Genomic DNA, 25141 nt, shown 5'->3' with positions numbered 1-25141 from the left:
AAATATTTGTGAAAAAAATAATAAAACAAACCTAGCGGAGAGGGATGATTCACATCTGATGGTTCTAGGACAATCTACTAGCATTAAGAATATTGAAAAGAAAAGTTGTTTATAGGAAATATAACGAAAGGTATTTATCATTTCGATTTACTTGGAATGGAGATGAAATGGACCTTCAATCTCAATTTGTCATTCGTAGTTAACTATTATCCAATCAAAGTATGAAACCATCGTTTCTTAAGACATCTTGAATCTAAACATGCTAGTTTAAAGAAGAAATCTGAAAAGTATTTTAAGAGGAAATTATTGGACTTCAAAAATAGTAAACAAGTAATGAAAGGTTTTACTTCAAATGAAAAAACTTTGAAAGCTAGTTACCAGATAAGCCTAAGAATTGCTAAGACTGGGCAGGCTCACACTATTGGAGAAAACCTTATCTTACCATCAGCTAAAGGTGTCATTTTAACATTATTCAACGAAAAGCGGCTAATGAACGTAATAATATTCCATTGTCAAATGACACTTACTGTAAGTTGATGAATTCATGAAATGGCAAATTTCATTAGACACTTATTAAAAATAATAGTTATTATAAAATTAAATAAATAAAATAAATAAAAAAAAAGTAAAAAACACAGTGAGTATTTCGCATTGCAGTTGGATGAAAGTACTGATATAACAAACTTTGTTCAATAATTAGTTTACATACGTTTCAAAGAAGATAAACAAATTGCCGAAGAGTGCTTAATTTGTGAGTATCTTCATGGTATAGCAACTGTAAATGAACTTTTCAAAGCAATTGACAATTTCATGTATGAGAATGATAATCTTTAAAATAAGTGCATTGCCTTATGGTGGAATGGTGCTCGGGCTTTAACAAGAAAACATTCCTGTGTTATTTCTGAAATAAAGAAAATTGCACCCGAATCTAAATTTACTCACTGCTCAATCTATCATGAAGCTTTAGTAGCCAAAACAATCCCCGAAAGCCTGAAAATCGTTTTGAATCAAGCTGCGAAAATTATTAATGTTATTGATTGTCGAGCTTTAAAGTCAAGAATATTTACGATTTTATGCCAGGAGATGGGCAGTGAACCTGAAACACTTTTGTCACATTCTGAAATGAGGTGGTTTATCCAGAAGAAAAGTTTTAAATCATCTTTTTGAACTTCGATCAGAAATTCAAAATTTAAAATTCCAAAAATGTTTATTTAGTGAATTATGGTTGGCACATTTAGCCTATTTGGTTGATATTTTTTGGAAAGTTAGGTGAATTAAATTAGAATTCCACGGGCAAAGAGTTGATCTGTTTACCAAATTTATTTTAGTTTCTGACTGAAAATAATTTTAAAATAAAAGAATTAGCATCCGACATTAAAAATCATTATTTATCATTAATAGATAATTTCAACATGTATATCCCCAAGGATTATGAAAATGAAAATTGGATTAGAAATCCATTTTGTTTAATGTACTTAAAATTTTATCTCGTGAAGAAAAATAACAATTAATAGAAATTTATTGTGATTGAACTCTAACTGAAGATTTAACTTTTAGATGAACGGAAAAAAGAATTTAAAGGCCTTTGAAATAAAGCTATTAAATTTTTATTGCCTTTTTTCACAACATATTGTGTGAACAAGGATTTTATTCCATGGTATATTTGAAAAATAAATACAGAATAAAATTAAAAGTGGATCCTACTTTATGGATAAAACCAAGTGAAATAAGACCAGACATAAAGAAATCAGAATTAAAGTATTACAACTTCAATTTTGATAATTAAAATGATAACTAATTTTTAATTTAATGTTTTTATGTGTGCATATTTAATACAAATAGCCGATAGCTTGTGCAAATGGCAAAATATGTTTTTTTTAATATTTATATTGAAAAATTAAAAAATAATAATTGTAAACTGTAGTGGTACTAAAGTTTTTAAATTTTTGTTTAAATGGTAGGCATTAGTCAAAAGGTTGAGAATCTGTGTTCTAACTTATTCCTTTCATAAAGAATATTATTGATTTTGCCTGCTGGTGTTGCAAAAGGTGAAAATTCACTTTCTAAACTAAAATTAATTAAGCCTTGTTTACATACGAATATGCCACAAGAAAGATTTGTTAATCTTAAGTTGAAAATTATGTATGTGCTGAATTAGACATGAAAAAAATAATTACCTCCTTCCAAAATAAGGAAAATTAAAAATTCAAATGCAAAAAAAATTAATTTATTTTTTATACATCAACATGTAATTAATTTTTAAATCATATATTTTTTACTGAAATATAATTCAGTTGCTTCAGTTATGGTTTTCTTGTTTTATTTCTTCTTTTAAATTCTCTTCGATCATTGATAGGACAGGAAAAGGGGGTGGGAACTGTGAGTGATATAGGTGATTTACGTTATTTCTCATGTGCTACTAACTTTTTCTGTGCACTGTTTTTTCTTTCAATAAATTGTCAGCTTCTTCTTGCTCATCTTGTGTAAATATTTAAAGAAACGTCCATTAACCCTTTGCTTGCTATGATATATATACAAGGTTAACCATTTTATTAGATAATAAAACATGGAAAAAGTAATTCTAGTAATACAGAAAAATTCTGTGAATACTGTGTGTGGTTGGATGTAAAGTGTGAATGCCTAAGTACATTAAATATAATGAACATGAAGAACAGAAAGTAGTTTTAATCACAGGTATTTACAAGAAATAATATATGATGTCTACAAAAGTTGTTCAAATAAAGGACGAGCGACAGCAATATATATGTGTCAGAATGATATGAAGTGATTGTCACAGACTTTAGAAGATGCTTGACATGTCACCTACTGCTGTAGCAGTGATACAGATTCTGGCAAATAGGTTTTCAGGACAATCAGTCTGTGTTTCATAAACAAGATTCATCTTCATCGTGATGCTAGTATTACAGTTGTTCTTGCCGAAGATAGCTCGAACTTATTTAATGATACTTAACTTCAGTAAGTGGACTGTAATATTAACAATAACAATTTTATTTTAACAACAACATTATTGAATACTAGCACACGCATGTGCTTATAGTTACCTATGTAACTTAGCTAAGAGCGAGCAACCATATGCTCTTACATCAAGTCAGAAATCATTCATACTAATAAAGCAAAAACGAAATAACTTTAGGGTTACACTAAAGCCAAACTCTGCTTGGCGTAAAACAATGCTGCCAAGCAATACTCTTTCAGACACCGAACATCCCGCCCGGCGTTGAAATATTAATTTCAATACAATAAGTAAAATTCAAAAAAGTAATAAATGTTCATACAATACAAAATGATACAATGTAAATTAATGCACAAATTATAATACAAGTAATTACAATGTGAAAAGAACAAATATGATGGATTACAATTCAAACCTTCAAATAAACATAAAAATTCGTACATTATTTCTCAATTGGCAGTACAGCAATTTTAGTAACTGCTCGTTTATAAATACCATTTTTGGTTTTGACAGAGACAACTCGCACAAGGTTGTCCTTCCCATAAAACACATCTACAATTCTCCCTAACAACCATTTGCAGGTAGGAAGATTTTCTTCCTTAATCACTACCATATCCCCTATTTTAATATTTTGTTTAGCAATCATCCATTTATTTCTTTGAATCAAAGTGCTCAAGTAATTATTAGTCCAGTTCTTTCATATATTTTGTACCATTTTTGTAGTTTTTTGCCATAAACTAAGTCTGTTATTATCTACTTCTGTTAAATTGGGTTCAATTATTGAATTGATCGGTTGACCTATAAGGAAATGACCAGGGGTCAAAACATTTAAATCATCAATATTAGAAGTTAACGGTGTAAGAGGGCGAGAATTTAAGATTCCCTCTACTTGAACTGTTACTGTCAAAAATTCTTCATAGGTTAATACTGAATTTCCTACTGTTCGTTTAAAATGAAATTTAAAGGATTTTACTCCTGCTTCAGATAGACCATTAAAATTTGGTGCTCTTGGGGGTATAAACTTCCATTGTATACCTTCCTCGGCTAGAAAAGTAGCTAAATTTCCATTCTGCTTTAGAAAAATACTCATTAATTTTTTTATTTCTGTATTTGCACTAACAAAGTTTTTTGCATTGTCACTAAATATTTTTTTTTGGTTTACCTCGTCGGGCAAAGAACCTCTTCAGACAAGCAATGAATGCTTCTGCGGTTAAGTCATTGACAATCTCTAGATGAATTGCTTTTGTCACCATACAAACAAAAATACAAACATATATCTTATGATAGTTACCCTTGCGTTGCCCTTTTTACTTTATCAAAAATGGGCCGCAGTAATCAATAGCACAACAATTAAATGTAAAGTTAATATTAATTCTCTCTTTAGGTAATTCTCCCATTAGTTGTTGAGAAATTATTGGTTTTGCCCTAAAGCAAATTATGCAGCTTTGGACTATCTTTCTAGCTATATTCCTGCCATTAATGGGCCAATAAATTTGTCTAATAGAATTTAATAGTGATTGTGGACCATTATGAAAATCTTTTTCATGAAAATAAATAAATATAAGTTCAGTTAACTTATTCTTGGCAGGCAAAATAATGGGATGTCTTTGACTATAACTTAAATTGGAATTCTTTATCCTACCACCTACCCTTAACAGACCTTTTTCATCTAAGAAGGGATCAAAATATTTTAACTTACTCCTTGATGTTATCTGTAGACCTTTCTGCAACAAAGAAATTTCTTCTGCAAAATACCTACCTTGGATATATTTAAGGAGTGTATTCCTTGACAGCTCCATTTCATCTATACTAATACTACCTGTTCGTTTCTCACTTGTGTTCCTACAGTTGTAGATAAATCTGAAAAGTAAACTAAGAATTCATATTAGTTTCAAGAAATCATTAGTTATTTTTAGGAAGTCATCAAAGAATGAATCAGTTTTTAAAGTCAACAAGGAAGTCGTAACTGGTTTCAGTTCTGAAGAATAAAGCTCATCACTAAGTCCATTTTTTTTATCTTGAAAATTGTCCTTGTTTAAAAAATCAGGACCTTTCCACCACAGCTTGTTAGATCCAAGAGTTGTAGCATCTGATCCTCTGGAAATGATGTCGGCTGGGTTCATTTCTGAAGACACATGTCCCCACTGATAGTTAGAAGTAAGTTGTTGAATTTGTGAGACTCTATTACTCACAAAGGTTTTCAAAAGATGCGGTGATGTATTGATCCAGGCTAAAGCAATGCTTGAATCTGACCAGGGCTTAACGTCATCAATTTTGAGTTTCAAAGCTTCTAAAACCTTTTGCATAAGTTTGGACAGGAGTAGACATGCTGATAGTTCTAATCTAGGAATAGTCATAGTCTTGATTGGTGCTACACGAGATTTGCTACAAAGAAGTTTACTACAATATTCACCAGGGCTTGTAATGCTTTGAAGATATATCACTGCCCCAAATGCCTTTTCGGAGGCATCCACAAATCCCTGTAAAATGAGCATTGAAAAGGTCTCTTTTAAAATGCAACGAGGTACTTGTATATTTTCTATACTCTGAAGAGTTTTAATGAGCATATTCCATTCATTGGCAAGATATGGTGGTAACTGTTCCGTCCAGTCTAGCTTAAGCAACCAAAGTGCTTGCATGAATATCTTTGCCTTGCTAATAATAGGACCGAGTAGGCCTAAAGGATCATATAATCTCGCTATTTGAGATAAAACATCTCTCTTCGTAACATCAGGCTTTTCATTAACAGTAACTTTATATTGCAATGTATCCTTCTTATTATTCCACAACATACCTAACGTCTTCACAGTTGTATTACTATTACGATCAAATGAAAAATTCTGTAAATCAGAGTTCTGAGAATCAAAACTAGTACACCACTTGTGTAGCTTCATTCCTCCTCTTTGGAGCAATTCTGTCAAATCTTTCTGGAGCTGAATGCATTCCTTCAAATTCAAAGATCCAGTAAGACAGTCGTCTACATAGAAATCTTCCAAGACCACTTTCGATGCTACAGGAAAATCCTTTTCTTCATCCTTCGCTAACTGTTGAAGAGTCCTTTGTGCCAAATATGGAGCGCATGCTGTGCCATAAGTTACCGTTTTGAATCTGTATATTTCTATAGGCTTATCTTCATCTTCCTTCCAAAGTATTTTCTGATATTTGGTCTGTGATGGCAATATTTCAATTTGTCGAAACATCTTCTCGATATCGGCAGTAAATGCATAAATATGCTTTCTAAACCGTATCATGATGGAAAAAAGTTCCTCTTGAATCATTCCACCTTTACATAATATGTCGTTCAATGAACAACCGTTAGTAGTTTTGGCACTCGCGTCGAACACAACACGTAACTTTGTTGTTTTACTATCAGGTTTTAGCACGCCATGATGAGGAAGAAAATATCCTCCTTCAGTTTCAGAATAGTCTTCCATCCTCTCCATATGATTTAATGATTCATATTCCCTTAAAAATGAAACATAAAGTTCTTTCATTACAGAATCACTCGACAAATGTTTCCACAATTGATTCAGTCTTTTTTCAGCGATTTCCTTTGAATCCCCTAATTGTATGTTTTCACCAATATCTGGCTTGAACGGCATTTTAATCACATATCTTCCATCCGCATGCCGGTAAAATGAGTTTTTAAAAAGTTCGTTGCAATAATTTAATTCAGAATTAACTGTAGATTTAGTTTCATTTACTTCTTCAACTTCCCAGAATGACTTTACTAAGTTATTTAACGAATTAATCTCTGTTGACAAAAAACAATAATTTAAGTCATAATTTTTTACATGTGGAATTCTAACGCTTCCAGAAACTAAAAAGCCGAAGCAGCTGTTTTGAAGAAGTAACTCATTATCTTCTAAACGTATTTTATCTGTTTTTAAAAATTCAAAAAATAATTCCGCACCTAATAATAAATCTACCTTTTTTGCCTTGAAAAATTCATCATCAGCTAACTTTATTCCTTTCGGAATATTTAATTTCGTAATATCAATAGATTTCGATGGTGTCATGTCAGTTATTTTGGGAACAACTAATAACTCTATTTCCCATTCAATTTTCCTTTTCTAAGTTCGATAAACGCGTCTTTATTTGCGATTTAACATTCAAAGTAGTGATGCCTATTCCACTAACTGGAATAAATGCTTGTTCTTTTTTTATTCCTAATGTGTTCATAACACCTACAGTACAAAAATTAGAAGTCGAAGCTGAATCAAGCACGGCTCTAAAAGGAATTCGTTCATCGTAAACATCACGAAGATAAACAATCGCTGTATTTATTAACACAAATTTAGATTTATTTGCAGCTGCCATCAAAGTTGTGTGGGGGGAGAGGGGCAGTCCTCTTTCCCATTCACTGACGAAAGGTTCAAGGTCAATTCATTTTCTTTCGATGATTCATTTTGTTTTTCATCAATTTTATGTAACAGCGAATGATGTGTGTCTTTCTTACATACATAACAGCTAAATTTAGCCTTACACTGCGATAATACGTGTGATGGAGAAAGGCATTTAATGCATAATTTATATTCTTTAACAAAATCATACCGCTCAGAAACAGAAATACTCTTAAATTTCGAACAATGATAAATTGGGTGTGGTTCTTTACACATAATACACTTTCGAAAAGGGTTTGTTTTAGTTACCAAGGATTTTGAATTTCTAGAGCGACTTAATTGATTTGATACTTTAGTAGCATAGCTCTGCTTAGGAAAACTAACTTTGTTTATTTCTTCAAGAATGCGAATTCTTTCTTCGAGAAATTCTAAAAATTCATCAAGTTTGGGATGTTCATTTGATTTTACGTTTAGTTCAAATGCTTTTCTAGATTCTCTATCTAATTTATGCAATAAAATATTTAATATCAAAACATCAGATAAATTATTTCTATCAAATTCTAATACACTTAAAGATCTCAAACATCTTTTAACATTATCTACCAGTGATCTCAACTGAGAAGGTGAGTCATTTATTTTTTCAAAGTTCAACAAATTATTGATAAAGGCATCAACTACTGCTCTTTTGTTTTCATATCTGCTTTCAAGTGCAGAAAATAGCGACTCAAATGTATCCTGACATGATTCTAACATTTTTGCTTCACCTTTAAGTGATGCTTTCAAATAAAACAGTTTCTCAGTATCATTTAAATTATTATTATTACCAATCATAGACATAAATTGCACTTTAAAATTTTTAAAATCTTCATATTTACCATAAAATTGAGGAAGAGGTAAATCAGGCAGTTTAAAATTTGATTTAGAAACACTTTTGGTTTCAAATTTATCTGTATTATTTGTTTCACAATTAGAAAGAAAAATTCTAAATCTTACTTCGAACTCTTCGATGCTTTCTTCCAATTCTTGTGTAATGCTTAGATTATCCTTCAAGTCAATTTCCTCTGGCAAATTGGTGTATTCCACTATGAGTTGTTTAACCTGAGATTTTAATTCCAACAAAGAATCCAATTTAGTCTTCATAATAACATCATGGTTGAGTTTATTCTCCTCCATTTTATACTCGTTAAGGAATTTTATCAAAGCTCCGAGTTTCGTTTTCGCTACGCTGCGTTGGCGATTCAATGAAACAATATTAGTAGCCATATTCTTCTCCGGTTAACGCGAGACCAAACTGTTCTTGCCGAAGATAGCTCGAACTTATTTAATGATACTTAACTTCAGTAAGTGGACTGTAATATTAACAATAACAATTTTATTTTAACAAAAACAACATTATTGAATACTAGCACACGCATGTGCTTATAGTTACCTATGTAACTTAGCTAAGAGCGAGCAACCATATGCTCTTACATCAAGTCAGAAATCATTCATACTAATAAAGCAAAAACGAAATAACTTTAGGGTTACACTAAAGCCAAACTCTGCTTGGCGTAAAACAATGCTGCCAAGCAATACTCTTTCAGACACCGAACAACAGTTGTTGCATCCAGTATTTCAGTTGTTGATCATGCATTTGAACAGTTCTTATAAATATCCATGCTGCATGTTTTTTATACTTACTGTGTTTTCCTGTTTCCATTCAGCCACACCATTTATTAGGATTTTTTCCCCTGTGGTCTTAAAATTGTCATCATCAATTCTATTACTCTCTGTATATACTAGGTATAACAGAATTGATGGTCACATGTGTAAGGAATGGTAGAGCATATTACAACAAATTTTTTTTTGTGTGTAGGAATTTATAGGCGCAAGTGACGTGTTGAGGCACAAAAACAAGAAATAAAACATGAGAGAAAGCATAAATTATTTACTGCAGCATAATTTCCAATTTCTTCTTTACAACAGTGTTTACAATAATTGCATTCACTAACAGTAATACATGCTTGGTAGCATTGGAAGTTTCAAAGACAGGTATTTCTGTAGGCGAGCAAGATGCCTGGGAAGCAAATTATCATCGACTGCTGAGAACCCTAATAGAAGAAAACCTTGACACTGAAGCAAGAGGAGGTCTGAAGTCAGAGATAGTCATCTCAGGAACCTCACCCCTTCCAGCAAGCTCAGAACCCTGTAGTATTCAGTGGGCGACAGACATGATTACAGCATGCTGCAATTTCTCTAATACTAATTGATTCTTGTTTGCATATAATTTCTTAACATAATGCCACAGGTCACATAAATTATAAAAACGGCCAAAAATGGCCGTTTTCAATTTTCCGATTGAGATTGAACTAAAACTTTAGTGAATATGGAATGTACGAAGGAAAGACGGCTTTGAGCCTACTAAACTTTCAAAAGTAAGTTCGGATTTTTTGCACTTTTTACACCTTGCTAAGTCATTACCAGTTTTTTAATTTTTATCGATATATATGTGGTATTTATGTTTTTGTTATTGGATTTTGGTCTGTTAATAAGAAATTTCTGGTTAATAGATTTTAGTCTCGCTGGTTTAAATCATTTCAAAAAACCTATTTTTCCTTCAAAACTAAAAGTTTTAATCGTAAAACAGTAATTTGCCACTCTGTTACCTTCTATTTGGATGAAGATAAGTATCAAAGAAATAAAGATTCATGTACAAAAGTTCTGGATTTACCAACTACATATCAATAATTTTAAATAATTTCTAACATTTTGTATGAATAATTTCTAATATTATTGAGTGGCAGTTTTCATATTTATTCCAAAATCTTCATAAATTATCTACAAAGACAAGCAGTCAACAATGAAAACATGTTTTATTCTAAAATTCTCATATTGCTGCATATAATTTTGATATCAATGTATTATGGACTGTATTCAATACTCAGTTTTATATTAGACCTAATTATTACCTAGTATTATAAGTTTCTTTAAAATTTAACCAAAACTAGTATTATCACATAATGAGTTTTTTTTTAAGGCATTAGATATTACTTAGGAAACTCTATGAGATTGGTACAATACTACTATAAAGTATTTGCCTTTTTATTTGGTATTTAATGATCAGACTAAATTAAATCAGATGACTCATTGACTTTTGTTACTAGATATAAATATATTTGTAACCGTTGTAATGGCCAAAAGTTAATTTATAATGTCTGGTTTTATAGGTTTGTCAATTGCATTTTGAATCAGTTAAATTGCAACCAGAAATTAAAATGTTTAATGGAATTAATAAAGTTTACTGAAAGTTCTCTTGCTAGACCACATCTAAAAAAAAAGAGTCCCACTCAGTTTCTGATGGCCCATCCTACATGTTATCGAATTCTTTGTCCAGAATGGCATATGAAAAGAAAAAAAGTTCTAGAAAAAAAATATCTTGAAAAATCAGTAGAAGAAATTTTAAAAACAAAAAATAAAACTAGGAAAAGAATGATCATTTGAAAACTTTAAGAATTAAATATGTACCTTAGAACATCAAATGTTACAAAAATACTAGAAGACTATGCCTACTGAAGATTCTACCATATTGATTCATATTTTAATTTAATAAGGAAAATTTAGTATATCTGTATATGATCTGCTTTTAAAGACAAATTACTGAGTGGAAGGAAAATGATGTGATAAGTATTTTTCTATTTTCATATTAGAAAATCAAAGGCATACGTAGGAATGCCAACATCGAATATTAAACATTACTGGGGAAACAACAAGAGGAACAATTAAACTAAGTGGATTAATTACAAAATAGTATATAAGAATCAGAAATTCCTTTTTGAATAATTATTGTTGATTTAAACTCGATAACTGCTGCTGTTAAATTTTTTGGGAAAGGTAATTCATTAGTTAAACAGGAGTATAAAAGCTTATAAGTGAAGATAAACGCAATTCTTAAATTCACCTAAAATTGTATCATTGTATTTAACTCTGAAGTAATTTAAGATGCATAATTTATAATAACACATTTTTTTTTTCTGCTTGCATGAAAACAATAATAAATTTCATATTATTCAATAAAGTAAGGTACTTCTAGTAAAAAACTATATATTGTAAAAAAAACTGTATATAAATATATTAAACTGCTTAAAGTTATGAAAAGCGATCTTTCTTTTGAAAAATTTTGGACATGTTATATACCATATGAATCCTGAAATAAAAATAAAGGAAAACTTTCAGGAAATACTTATCTTTTACAGAACGTATGCGATCTTTTTTAAAGTAATTTAGTTACAATTTAGTAAGCAGCGAAAATAGATATTTTGATAAAAATTCATCCCTATTGCAATAACAACTCTTTTCCTGCATGATATGCTTGTAGATATGTATAAACTATTCATTTTGTAGCTGGCAATACTTCCCTGTAAAGTAGTGTTTAGATTTTAAAATAATTTTTAGGACAAATCTTTATAGTTAACCATGGTAGTATTCACTTTATTTATTAATATTAGCTGAAGTATAATTTTGCCTTTAATTTAAACCTAAGAATTTATAAAATATTATTTGTGTACTTTTTTAATGCAGTGAATTCCTAAAAGTACTTTTTATTGTACTGCTTATGAAGTACAGAAATATTAAATCTTTCATTAAAATCCATCTAATACTTCTAATGTAAAATAGTGAAAGCAATGTTTAGTACTCCATTAGCGCAGTATGTTTTATTTTGCTGCACTGAGTAGTGACTGAGACAACTACTTGTGATGTAACATTCCTATGTCAAAGCTTTATTTTATTAGAGAGTGTTGCCTGTATCAGCAACAGAAAATCATTTCGTCGACCAGGAATGCACCACATTTGTCAATGGAAGTAATTTTGAGCAATTATTATAAAAAAGCACTTGTCAACAATGCTGCAAATAAATAATTTATGTTTTCTTTCAGGTGCTATATATTGTGTTTGTGTTTTAACATATCACTGCGCACGGATATTCCTATGCAAAAATAAATAAATAAAATAAAATAAAAATAAATAAATAAATAAATGTTTTTGTAGCGTGCTTTGTCACCCTTTAAAGTTGGAACAGCCAATTTTATTCCATCCTATATACCATACATAAAAATACAAAAAGTGAAACAAAAATACTGAAACTTTATGTTTAAAAAATAGATACAAAATTTGCACGTTTTTATTTGGCTTGATAAATCTGTTTTACCATTCATCAATGTAAATATTACTAAGCGAAATTGTGCATGAGTATTGCATTGTTGCTTTTTTAACAAATTTTCATTCTCAAAATGATCTTAAACAAGCTATTTGAGATATTAATATGGTAAGCAAGTATTTATAAGATAAATTGAGATTTGGATAGGCTTCCTGATATATTTTACAACAATGAAAACATGTTTTATTTTAAAATTCTCATATTGCTGCATATAATTTGATATCAATGTATTATGGACTGTATTCAATACTCAGTTTTATATTAGACCTAATTATTACCTAGTATTATAAGTTTCTTTAAAATTTAACCAAAACTAGTATTATCATATAATGAGTTTTTTTTTTTTTTAAGGCATTAGATATTACTTAGGAAACTCTATGAGATTGGTACAATACTACTATAAAGTATTTGCCTTTTTATTTGGTTTTAATTATCAGACTAAATTAAATCAGATGACTCATTGACTTTTGTTACTAGATATAAATATATTTGTAACTGTTGTAATGGCCAAAAGTTAATTTATAATGTCTGGTTTATAATGTTTTCTATATAATAGAGTAGTAATATCTTGGACTGCTTTTATAAGTTTCCATAAAACTGTCTGAATCTTCTCGACATCATTTTTCGATTTCTGCTGCTGGTTCAGAGTCATTTTCTTAATTTTTTATGTGGGTAAGAGTTCTTCCGGGCTCGAATTCCTGCTAACGGTTTGTCTGAATGGAATTTTTTGTTCATGGTGTTTTCAGCGTATATTGTAAATACAAGCCAGTTTTTCCTAGCCCTTCATCAAAGCATTTGTACTGTTATGGAGATAACCATAGTATACTTCTACGAATTCAGTTAAATAAACAAACAAAGTGTATTTTGGAACATTCTTGTTAATTTGATGTTAATGAATTGCAGTTGAAAATAAAATTATCAAACACTATTTCAATGGCTTCCATATTTACATTTGAATAGAATGATTTGAGTTTTTCAGACAATGTTTGCAAACAAGTTTGATGAATTTTCTTTTTACTAAAATTTCTTGGATCTGTTATTCTCAACTCTTAACATTCTTTAGGATTTTTAATAATACGATCTTGCGTTGACTGTATACAGCTATGGGAGGACAGAGATATTATTTTATTTTTTGCTAAATTTAAGAAAAACGATTCTTTAATGTTTTTAATTCATGGTTAATTTGCATTGCTATAATTTATTGGTTCTGTAAATGCCATCACTGATTATTGAGTTGTTTTCGTGCCATAACGTTTTTCTCTGAACTATTCCAAAAATGCATGGAACAAACAAAAATAGAAACACCATGTTACTGAAATACCATACTATCAATATGATAAACTGGGTGCCCCACACATGACTACCACTTTGCTTTTAAGTTTTTTTTTTTTTTTTTTTTTTTTTTTTTTTTAATGCATTTTGTATTATATATTAGCTATGAAGCTAATCTGGCTAGAGGTGAGCAAACAAACTTTCCCGTCTGACCCAAATTAATTAATTTTTGCTTCATTGCTTCAGAGTACATTTCTCGACTGTTCTGCCGTTTTTTGGGGTCTTTTTCTACATGGTAAGATTTTGTGAAATTCGTTTTCTTTTCGGCATGTAGTATATCTATATAGTATTTTTGTATATAATGTATTTTCTATTTAAACGAAAAATTGCTTGGATTCAAGAATATATATTTTTTCATTCATTAGTGCGCTTCGGAATTATTCTGTTAAAAATTTTTGCCGCATAAAAATGGTTTCACTTTTGATTTTCAAAGAAGTGTTCTTCTCCGATAAAGTTATTTTAGGAACTCAACCCGTTCAGGGACATATTTATAACGTATTACTGTAAAAATATTCTCGGGGAATATTCAATGATTTATCAATTTTTCTGATTTATAATCCAATGCTATGCAATAACTTCGCACTATTGCAATATTTTTCTCTACTAATTAATTTTCCTATATAATTCATGTAAGAAAAGACATTTGGTAAGACATTTCAGAGTTGAAGGGAAAAAATTTATATTATTATTTTAGAGAGTAAATATTAATATCTTTTAAGTGTTTTTATTTATTTTTGCCCAATGCATTTTTGGGATATTTGAGAGGAATAATAATCGGTGACGATAATTACAGAATCAATATATTATAAACCCTTGCCCCCCCAATACGCATTAGCTATATTAACGAAGTTAAACAGATGCTGTTCATAAAGTTGCAATAAATATTTTTTTTTCCTATTTTTTTTTGCAATAGTTGTAATTGTGTAGAGAATTGCATTAAAATTTTGCCATTCTGTGGCTTTCATTTTGGTCTTTTTGTTCTTTACTGAAAAGTTTTCTCAATACCTTTTCTTTTTCCTACTTATTCGTATTGCTTACAAACCTGTTTTTATTTTTATATCAGTAATGCATTCGGATTTTTCGATTTTTGTCAATTGCTTTGGTTACAGATTTTTTTCATAGTTTCTTGTATGCTTTTCTAAGAACTTATCTTATCTGGTGCTCTTTTCGCTGCACGTAAGAAGATATAATTCTCGTGTTTGCAAACACAGTTGAATTACACACTTGTGTTGTTTTACTTGAATAAAAAGCCGATAATATTGAAAATATACAAATAATCCTAATTTTTGTTATGATTCGCTTTTTGCTGTAATGTATTTTCGCGTGCATCTGAATAAATCTGATGAGCGCTCATTCAGTGAACCAGCTATCCGTCGACGGCGAAATGAAATGAATTTCTTTTGAGTTCATAGTTTTCTCTAATGGGAAGAAACAGCTCAACTAATAGAGCAGATTTTGAATTTCCATATTGTAGTAAACATTTTTTTTTTACACTGCAGATTCTTTTGTCCACCAATTAGTTAACCGTTTGCTATCTTTCTTTTTTTTCTTTTTTTTTTTTTTTTTTTTTTTTTTGAGGTCATCGGAATTTATTATTTACCATTTGATAATATGTTTCAATGAATCTCGAAATAATACGTCGGTTTTTTGTTTAATAAATTCAATACGCACGATTCTTTGATTAGCCTTCATCACATAAGTAAATTTAAAATGTGACTGAAACACCTAAAAATGTTTATGTTTTTTCTCCTTTCCTGTATAAATGTATTTCTTCTTTTTCTTTAGTCAAGTACTGGAAGTAATGGCTGCCGTTAGAGGTGATGATATTAATGAACTTGCTGAGAGATTGTATGAAAACACCTGCAATGTTTTCTTTTCTTCAAGAAAATGACCTATGTAGAAATTAATAATAATATTGTTCCAAAACGAATTTCCTGCACATTTAAACTGTTAAACTGCAATGATTTTTTTAAATAAAAGTTGTAAAAAATGTCTTGCATGATTATTTTTAAGACTTACTCAAATGAATACAAAATTAAAGACATTTTTTCTTTTCCCGTGAGGAAGGTGTCAGAGCAGCCGGCGAAACAGAAATGGTCAAAGTCCCTTCAGATTGAGAAATTCTCGGTTTGATCCTCGATCAAAGGAAAATCTTTTTTATGAAAACAGAAAGTAACGATGTTGATTGGGTGACCAAGACACCCACTCCTTCATCAGATCTGAAGCGCGACAATTTTGCGGTTTGTTTATTTGCTTGTATGCATTTTAAAATTTCGAGAGGAGCATTAATATTTTCACATATTTTAGAGATTTAATTTCGTCAACTAATTCTGAGCATTAAATACCTGAATATGTTTTGTTTTGAAGAATAAAGGATAAAGATGAATTAGTTCTAATCTGTGCAGTGGTCTTTAATTCATTTACATCTAGCGATTTTTTTAAACTAAATAAAAATCGTTATCTTTGTCAAAAGTTATCAATCTGATTAATCATTTTTAATTACGCAAACATTTCGCAATTTGCATTAAAGATTTTTCAAAATTTCGCTCTTGACTGCCGATGCTATAGTCACGAAATTCGTAATTAAATGATACAATATTGTTGCTTTCTGCGGATTCGCGGATTTAGAGCTATTGACGGCAACACTTGATGAAGTATCAAAACGCAATTTATTTGCCAGTATTATTCAGGAGAGTTCCAAAAACACGTTTACAGTCGTCCAAAAACTATGACAAGCATGCTGAAACTATCAGCAACACAGGCTATAACGGTGCAGATAGCTTGATGGCAAAGCACGAAAGTACAGCTCCCGACTCGGTTCGGTCGTTCTTGGAAATCAACGTACTCTCGAGACTGTCCACGCTACAACTCGTGATGCACTCGACGATACACTCGATAGCCTCAACGATGCATACTTTCGATGCACCAACTCGCGATACACTGACGAGACACTAAACTGCTACTCCACGTACAATAAAAAAACCGTGCTATAAATCGTAATTTTCACGTTATTTTTTTTTTCCGCGAAAATGTTTGCTTGTTCGTGAATAAATTTATTAACAATTAACTTAGGATAGTTAATAAGAAGAAAATTGTTAGGATCTCCAAGGTATTTTATTCCGGTGGTGAAAATTTTGAAGACGATACACTGATCCAGGACTTAGCTTATGCATATCGTATGCGGGGTACGATGGTTCTGCTAAATCGGCTAACATTGCGAAGAGGGTAAAATGGATCACCAGGGATCAGAGACTAGAGCATGATAAAAAATTACTTTTGATCTGGATAGCGGAAAAACATTTATGCACTATATCATGGGCAGTGCTTCATTTATGTACTGTATGGGTTTCACCTACTGCATTTGCATTTTAGTAATAAAGTGTGTTATAACGATAACAAAAGAACGGATTAATTAATGTTCCCACTATTTCTTACTGCACAAGTTCGTCTGGTATGCGTCAAGAATGGATTAATGATGTGTATACCAAGGTACCTAGCATTTTAAAATAAAATTCTTAATCTTTTCTGTGCATCAATGACTCAGTATTAAAAAATTATGTTTAAAAATAATAATTTTATTTACAGACTTGTAGGCCTCAATCACACCATCTGCACATGAATTTTTACCATTTCAACAAAAAGTAAACTTATATGCAGTTGTAAGGTTTTTCTTCCTCTTTATCGCGTGCCTTCCATGACGTGACTAAAGTACATCCCGCTAACATCGGATACCCGGGAGTGCGAATCCCAGCGAGGGCATTGCTCATTTTTCATGTTTCCTTATTAGACATATCCCTTTCTTGGACCTTGGGAAGTGCACTTCCCACCTACGAAATACACCTATGGGAAGCGCAAAACCCACTAAATAGTAATGTCTAGCCCTAGCATGGCTTATAATTCACTCATGCGGGGGGCAATGACAAGCTTCGTTGGCATTATTGGCTGGCGTCCGTTCTACAGAATTGGCGATGTATCATGAGATTGGCAACTAAAGACGTTGTTATTCCACTAAATTTTGTCACTTTGCAGAAGTTAAGATTGAATAAGAAGCTTGAAACGTTGAAGAAATTAAGCTGTTACTCATTTCTTATATTTATCGTGATTACTACGGAAGGCAATTTTATATGTTTGGAATGTTCGAAGACCTATTTTGGATTACCACTAAATAAGATAATGTAATCAAGAATACGAAAAGAAAGGACCAAATTATATTATTTTGCTGAATGCCTGTTAAAAGATTAACTTTTATGTAAATATGAAATAAAAAACAAATTTGTAAAATGAGTTTAAATTAATTTATGTTAAGCTCTCAAGAGTTATTTTCCTAGGCTGAGACATGCCTTTTTGAAATACACGAATTTGAAAACAAATTTTTATGATAACACTAAATATAAGATGAAATATCAAACAGAAATACATTTGGAAATAAATGTAAAATACGGTCAAGTTAATTGATTATTGCCAGTTACAAAAGCCTACAGCATTAATTTAAGCAGTCCATAAACATCAACACGAGTGAGAAAAGAATAACGTCTATTTATCCATACGCTTTTTCAAGTCTCCAGTAAATAAATTCTCGCATATTTAGGCATAAAGCTCACCTTATCCTCTTTTTGAAGTTCCCAGTAAATAATTACTCGCATAATTGGGCACAAAGTAAATAAATTTCACACATTCCGCAGCACTTCACTTACGCATCGCTTGAAGTCTGAATTGTGAATTCATTGCCAAGCCAAACATACGTAGATATTCTTTGGCCAAGCATGCTGAAAATATGCCTATTGCGCATGCGTGAAGCATTAACCATGCTAGGAATAGACCCTACTCACTATAATATATATTGGCTTTGCTGTTATAACGTTGGGAACACTAATTCCCACTTCAATTTTGTGCTGCCATCCTGTTCAATCGATTGAAACAGAATTAGCACATTTGTTTTGAAAGTTCGAACGCGTTGTGTTCTACTGTGACACCTGTTTTGATGAGACATTTGTACTACTCAACGATTATGCTGAAAATGTTTGAAAACACTGTTTCTATTATAATAGCACTTTCTTTTTCTGTATATATCTGCACATTTTGTGCTAGTAACTGTCTACGTCGCCTGCTTGCAATTCGATATCCGAATAGAGGTCCTGCACCTGGTGTAATGATTTGAGCAGTTATTGGGTAGGCGCTGGCACATCTCTAGTTCGGATCGATGGTAATTTGAACGCAGATTGGTATAATTATGACATCTGACGTCCAGTCGTTGCCGTATCGTCGAGGCCCACCAAATGCCATGTTCCAACAAGTTAATGCACGACCACATGCTGCACGTCGTGTTCTGACCTTCCTCAATAACACAGGGTATTCGATTGCTGCCCTGGCTTAAACGATCTCCCGATCTGTCACCCATTGGAAACATCTGGTCATAGGTTGCTGAGAGAGTGGCCCGCCACCCCTCTCCAGCTAATAAGGTTGATGAAGTGTGGCATAGATTTGAAGCAGCATGGAATGAATTGCCGGTTCTGTCATCTAAGTCCAGTTCGACTTATATGCCTAACCGAATAAGGACCATTTTTGCTGCCATGGGTGAAAGCTTTTTCGACTAATTTCGCACCTCTGTAAACCCCCAATCTGCTTACAAATTTAAGCATTTTGTATTCATGCCATACTGTTTTCGTACAATAAATATCTTTTTTGCATTTGCTTTCCTTCATGGTGTTGCAATTTTAATGGCCAGCAGTGTACATACCAAATTCTACTAACATTATGGAGCTAAAGTCTTGATTGCTAATTTAAACAAATAATCTGCTCGTGCAATTTATACAAAACTTGGCACTTTAATTTAAAGCGTAAAATCGTACAATTGAAAAAAATTGACATTTTATTTCAGAAACAGTCCGATTTTGTATCAAACTACATATGCAGGGGCGTAGCTAGAGGGGGCATCTCTCCCCGGGCGCAGAATCCAAGGAGCGCCAAACTGATGTTACGACATTTTAGAATTAAATGTTTTCCATCCTTGGCATGCAGTAGGGGGCGCGAAATCTTCAGTTGTCCCTGGGCGCTGAAAACCCTAGCTACGACTCTGTACATATGTTTGAACAGCGGTACTGTACTAACTTTCGAAATATGAAAAACGCAAGTTGATCTTCATCTATCGCCTAAACAAAACAAAAGAGGTACTTACGTATTATCGCAACCACCTTAGTAGAAATCGTCAGAGTTTCAGAATATGCCAAACTCTATTAATCACGCACATAACTATTCAGATAACCATGCAGATGACAAATATCCAGTTTCCAATATAGCCAACAAGTAGTGAAACAGGTTCTAAATTGAAGGAAACGTCAAATTCTAAACAATCATTCAATGACCGTTTTGCTTCAGCATTTGATGATGCATCGAAGATAATGCTAAAATTTATGATTCTCTGTTTCCTCTAATAACAACTTGATGTGGTAAAAAGTACTCTTTTTCAGTTTTTAAATACTCCGATTCTTCGGCAATACTTCTGGTAAATGTTGATTAATCACAGCTTTGTAATCTTCATGAAAAGTCACGAAACTTCGAATTCTTCTTAAATCTGCACCATAGTGGTTCAAATCATTTTTCTGCCAACTCAGAATTATCCCATTATTCCCCAGCATGTTCCTTTCACGGGAATCAAGCTATAAATCTGTTGTCTTAAAATTTCATAGATTCTCAAAATTTTCTAAAGGTAACATCGTTTCCTAAGCGGTGTCTATAATCATGTTTATATAAAATTCCCAAAGCTTCCAGCTGTCATACGTACATTTCCCACTAATCCAGACGTCGAATCAACTTCTAAATTGTTTTTAAGTTGTATCAAATTTTGTGTGATATTAAACGTTTCTGATGTATTACATGCATTTTCTATTTCGATCACAGGGCCCACCAGCGGTCGAGCGGTAAAGTCGTTGAACACTGGTAGTTCGGTCCGAGGTTCAAATTCCGCGAACGGGCTGGCTGCATGGGCGTTTTCGTGGTTTTTCCCATGTGTAACGTGTATACGAGCCAGTTTCCATTAGAAAGTCCTCCGCGAAGGCATTCCTACCCTTAGGCAGATAGCCCTCGAGGCTTTGCCATAATCACACACACACTATTTCGCTTACATACCACCCCAATTTAGTTTTTGTTACTGTCAAATGATTCAGAAATTCGGCAGACTCTTCCTATAAAGCCTCCACAAACATACATTCATCCATTCGTAAAGCATCCACAAGTAAATCTAACTTTTAAATATGGATTATATCAGTGCAATATATATATATTTGTGTGTGTGCTTTTGAATAACATCATTAAGTTCTTTAACTAATAAGAAATGAGAAAATAATTTCGGTTAAACATCGATCACTTTAAGTTTACTAATAACTTTAAAAAAATGAAGTAATTTAATTATTTTCTTTTGGACATTGAATAGCCTTAGTTAACCATATTTTATACATAATACATTTTATTTGTATAAGAGCCTCACTAAGGGTTCTCAACCGGTAGTTCGCGTATCACTGGTGGTACGCAAGAGAAAAATAGGTTGTACGCAAAGAAACAAAGTATTTTTAACTATTAAATTCAAAAATTAAAACCCCAACATCCTGATTGATTTTTTTCTCTAACACTCGTAAATTTATGCGATCTGAAAGCTTTGCTCAAGAGTGGTGGTGGTAGTAGTACTTTGTAGTAGTGGTAATAAAGGTTTTCAATATTTGTTTACATGGTACGCGTTAGTCAAAAGGTTGAGAACCGCTGGATAACCGATTTGTTGCGTAAGGCGGAAGACTGTAGATGTTTTTTTTTTTTTTTTTCCTATCCGTCACCCGTGAAGGATGAAGTTTGGTATTTTTATTTATTTACTTATTACGTGTTCCGCTTTTCGGTACTACGTGGCAAAAGAGAGATGCCTCGTGGAGGACTTTTTAAGAGCAACTGCCTCGTATCCACATTACATATGTGGAAAACAACGAAAATGGATAATACAAGAACGGATGCATTTGAAGTAGAATGCAGTAGCTTTTGCAGTCACTGTTTAAAATCGAAGACATATTGAGTTTTCGGACGTTTAATTTTGATGAAATTTAAAAGAAATCTTTAATAATTTTACATAGAAATCTAACTATGTTACCATTTATTTTTTCTACCAAGAAAATTAGGCATTTGTTTAAAAGCAGCATCTTTTCTAGGAATTTTTTCAATTATTGGAGTTTTCAAAGTATTATTGCAACTCGGCTCTTGGTGAAAGCAAATTGGTGGTGAACCTATTGAATCAGAGGATAAGGGGGCACTATTTTATATTCACTCTCAAGGCAATTACAACAGAGAGCTAGCTTTCATAATTTTTTCCCCTGTGATTTTCTATACACTAAATCTTCTGACTTATGTTTGAGTAAATTAGACATATGAACTCTGATAGTCCGCTCTGGGATCGGATGCCAGTCCAAGGTTTAATTGCGTGAGATTTCTCAGATATTTTTCATACGTAATATGGCTACGGGCCATTCTCTTATATCGTTTAACATAAAAGAATTTACCAAAGTAAATAGCTCTTGATTAATATACAGTACTTTTATAAATGAACCATCATCTAGTTTTAAATTAAAATTGTATTTATTTTGTTAAAAATTGGATTGAACACACACACACAAAAAAAGTGGGGGGGGGGAACTTTACTGATTCATTTTACTTTGCCTCTTCATCGAAAGTAATTGCGATTATTTATTAAAATTTCTTTTATTGAAATTAGTACGAATTAATCTGCTACACCCAAAGTTTTTTTCTGGTACTACTAATGTGAAACGACAAAAAAAAAAAAAAAAAAAAAAAAAAAAAACAATATAATACAGCTGTCTGTTCTTAATCTTTACCAATCTGGTGAAAGTGAAAGAAGGAAATTATACCAATGTTCAACAAGTGACATTTGTTTTTCGCTAGAATTGCGTAACTCGTCCCTCAGTTACGAATCGCTTCAGTGTCATGCTCGCAGTCAGTTTCTGATGGGCGAGAGGAAAAGATGGTGAAAGAAGTGGACTTAAGAAGTGATACTGTGACAAAACCTACGGCCGCCATGCGGCGAGCCATGGCGGAAGCCATTGTAGGTGATGATGTTCATAGAGAAGACTCTACTGTTATTGGTAAGAAGCCTTTTCTCTTTCTGAAATATCAGATAATTTATTTTGCTGTCAAGTTGTGACGAAATCAGTTTTTAAATTTGTTAAAAGTTATCCAGTGGAATAATTATTCATATATCTCCAGAATAAGTAATTTATAAACAGTTTCTCAGTTTTTAAGTTTTAAAAGATTAAAGAAAGATTAGTTTCAAAGTAATTTTTTCTAAAATTATAAGCACTGTAGAGACGTTAGGTATTTTGGAAGCAGGAAAGATGAAATAGTGTGCAACGCCTTCGCCGGGAATCGAACCGCGGATCTCTGGAATACGCGCCCAGCGTGCAGAACATTACACGAGAAAGGCATGCCAAGAAGGCGGGAGAAATACCTTATAGTATTAACCACGGTAATTGGCCTTGCTGTCTCAAAAACGCATTCACATACCTGTAGTATGTTATTTAATTTTAGAAGCGACATATTTTTCATAACATTTGTTTACAATCATAAAAATTTACCATCAGTTCGTAAAACGATTGCTTTGCTATATAGAAGCCAACAGCTAATTTTGAAAACAATTTTTATTATTATTTTAATTACTGCCATCTGTGATTTGCTTTACTTAAATTAAAGACTAAGCATTACTGTATAACAAATAATAAAAAACACTTACATGATTTATTTAAATAAAAAGCTAATGCTAAAGCAAATTCATTAATAAGCACATATATTTATTAATATTAATAACCATTAAATTCCTGATGCAAGACAGCTGCAACATTCGAAATACACTATGTAAACTATTACCTGGAGAATGCTAAATGTATAATTAGTATTGAGTTGCAGTTAGTAAACACTTAACATACCATTCATAGTTTATTAATCTATGACTTCCTATGATCTGCCTGATAGTAGATTACGTCGATAAATTTCGTCTATTTAAGAACCAAAGTGCCCTTTTCACATCCTCCACTTTATCGTAAGTATTCCGTAATAATTGAAAAACAGAGATTGCCCTGAATCTCTGTTTTTCAATTATTAAGATAATTGAGGAAGCCAATGGTGCTTTCGAAACTTTCAGGGCGTACAATTATACTCTTCCCAAACACTTGTAAAGAGTAAGAAAAATGACGAAATGGAACTTCATTCCTCATTAAACCAAGAAAGTGATTAAAATAAAACGTCATTAAAAAGCAGTTTCAATAAAATCGGAGCATCCCTTTGAATATCATCAATTAGGAGTATTTCCAAAAACGTAATGAATTTTTTCTAAGACGACCACCCACATTTCCAGAAAATTTTAAGATTCTATAGAAAGAATCTAATTAAAGAAAATGACTATCAGTGATGGCGGTCAACGATTTGCGTAAAATGTGTTTATTCCAGTGGCGTAGCTAGAGAGGGGCGTTTCTCCTCGGGTGCTTTTGGGGTTTTGGGGCGGCACATGAAATATTATTTTATAGGGTTAGTCATGCGGATCATCCACGCAGGTGAAAAATATTAAGATTCTATATTTCCATGTGGAACTAAATTGAGAAGAAAAATGGTTTTTGCTGTAGATGAAGTATTCAGTGAAATATCAAAGGATTTTAAATTGTTATATCTTTTTATATACCTTCAAAACTTTTGAAGGAAAATTAGGAATATAAACTAAATTATGATCGCAATGACATTAATAAGGAAGAATTCCTCATTAAGAGAGAAGTGTTATCAGGTTCAATGTTCCTTCTAACCTTCTTCGGGAACATACAAGGACCTGACTCGGAACAGAGAGCTTACTAAAACTATGTTCACTAATTGTGGTAAGTAGACAGGATACAGACGAAGGGTATGCAAAACCCTTTATTTTTCTCTATATACAATAACTTCCGTACTTCGGAATACAATGACCCGCCACTCGGGGTCTAACGTAAAAGTATAAAAATAAAATTAAACTCTAATTTAACTTTAGAATAATACACGTGGAAGATTGGCCTTATAATAGCAGGAAGCGTATGTAGCACAGAGACTGTGAACACTACAATACGTTTAATTTATCAAGAGGATTAAAACCTCTGGCCTGGAAGGCAAACAGCAACTGCGTAACTTCTAAGGTAAGCGGCCTGCGTTGACTCACTGCTTCCTCCTCTTCGCTTGGCAAAAAGGCCACACTTAAATACTTGGCGTTCGCCAGACAAACTTTGCATAAAAACC

General features: G+C 32.0%; 2 protein-coding genes across 15 annotated transcripts in view; both read left to right on the top strand.

Moving 5' to 3' along the window:
- Nucleotides 1-15837, top strand: part of LOC118205918 (deoxyribonuclease TATDN1-like) — a 108620-nt gene extending 92783 nt beyond the window's left edge. For 12 of the 13 annotated variants that reach the window (XM_035378190.2, XM_035378194.1, XM_085817075.1 and 9 more), the window contains one exon: nt 15629-15837. In XM_035378190.2, the coding sequence (XP_035234081.2) occupies nt 15629-15734 (106 nt within the window). In that variant the 3' untranslated portion in view covers nt 15735-15837. Of the gene's footprint in view, nt 1-9360; nt 9732-15628 lie in introns of all 13 variants that reach the window. The other variant, XR_004761079.2, reaches the window with a different exon arrangement.
- Nucleotides 15838-22815: 6978 nt separating this feature from the next.
- Nucleotides 22816-25141, top strand: part of LOC118205920 (uncharacterized) — a 77230-nt gene continuing 74904 nt past the window's right edge. The window contains exon 1 of one of the 2 annotated variants that reach the window (XM_085817072.1): nt 22816-22977. In XM_085817072.1, coding sequence (XP_085673198.1) covers nt 22857-22977 — 121 coding nt within the window. In that variant the 5' untranslated portion in view covers nt 22816-22856. The remainder of the gene's footprint in view (nt 22978-25141) is intronic. The other variant, XM_035378200.2, reaches the window with a different exon arrangement.

This window comes from Stegodyphus dumicola, chromosome 5, assembly GCF_044657685.1.
Source record: "Stegodyphus dumicola isolate Sdum_Otavi_A_Nest chromosome 5, ASM4465768v1".
Classification (NCBI taxonomy): Eukaryota; Metazoa; Arthropoda; class Arachnida; order Araneae; family Eresidae; genus Stegodyphus; species Stegodyphus dumicola.
The sequence above is the reverse complement of the archived record's forward strand: the minus strand, read 5'-3'. Positions and strand labels throughout refer to the sequence as shown.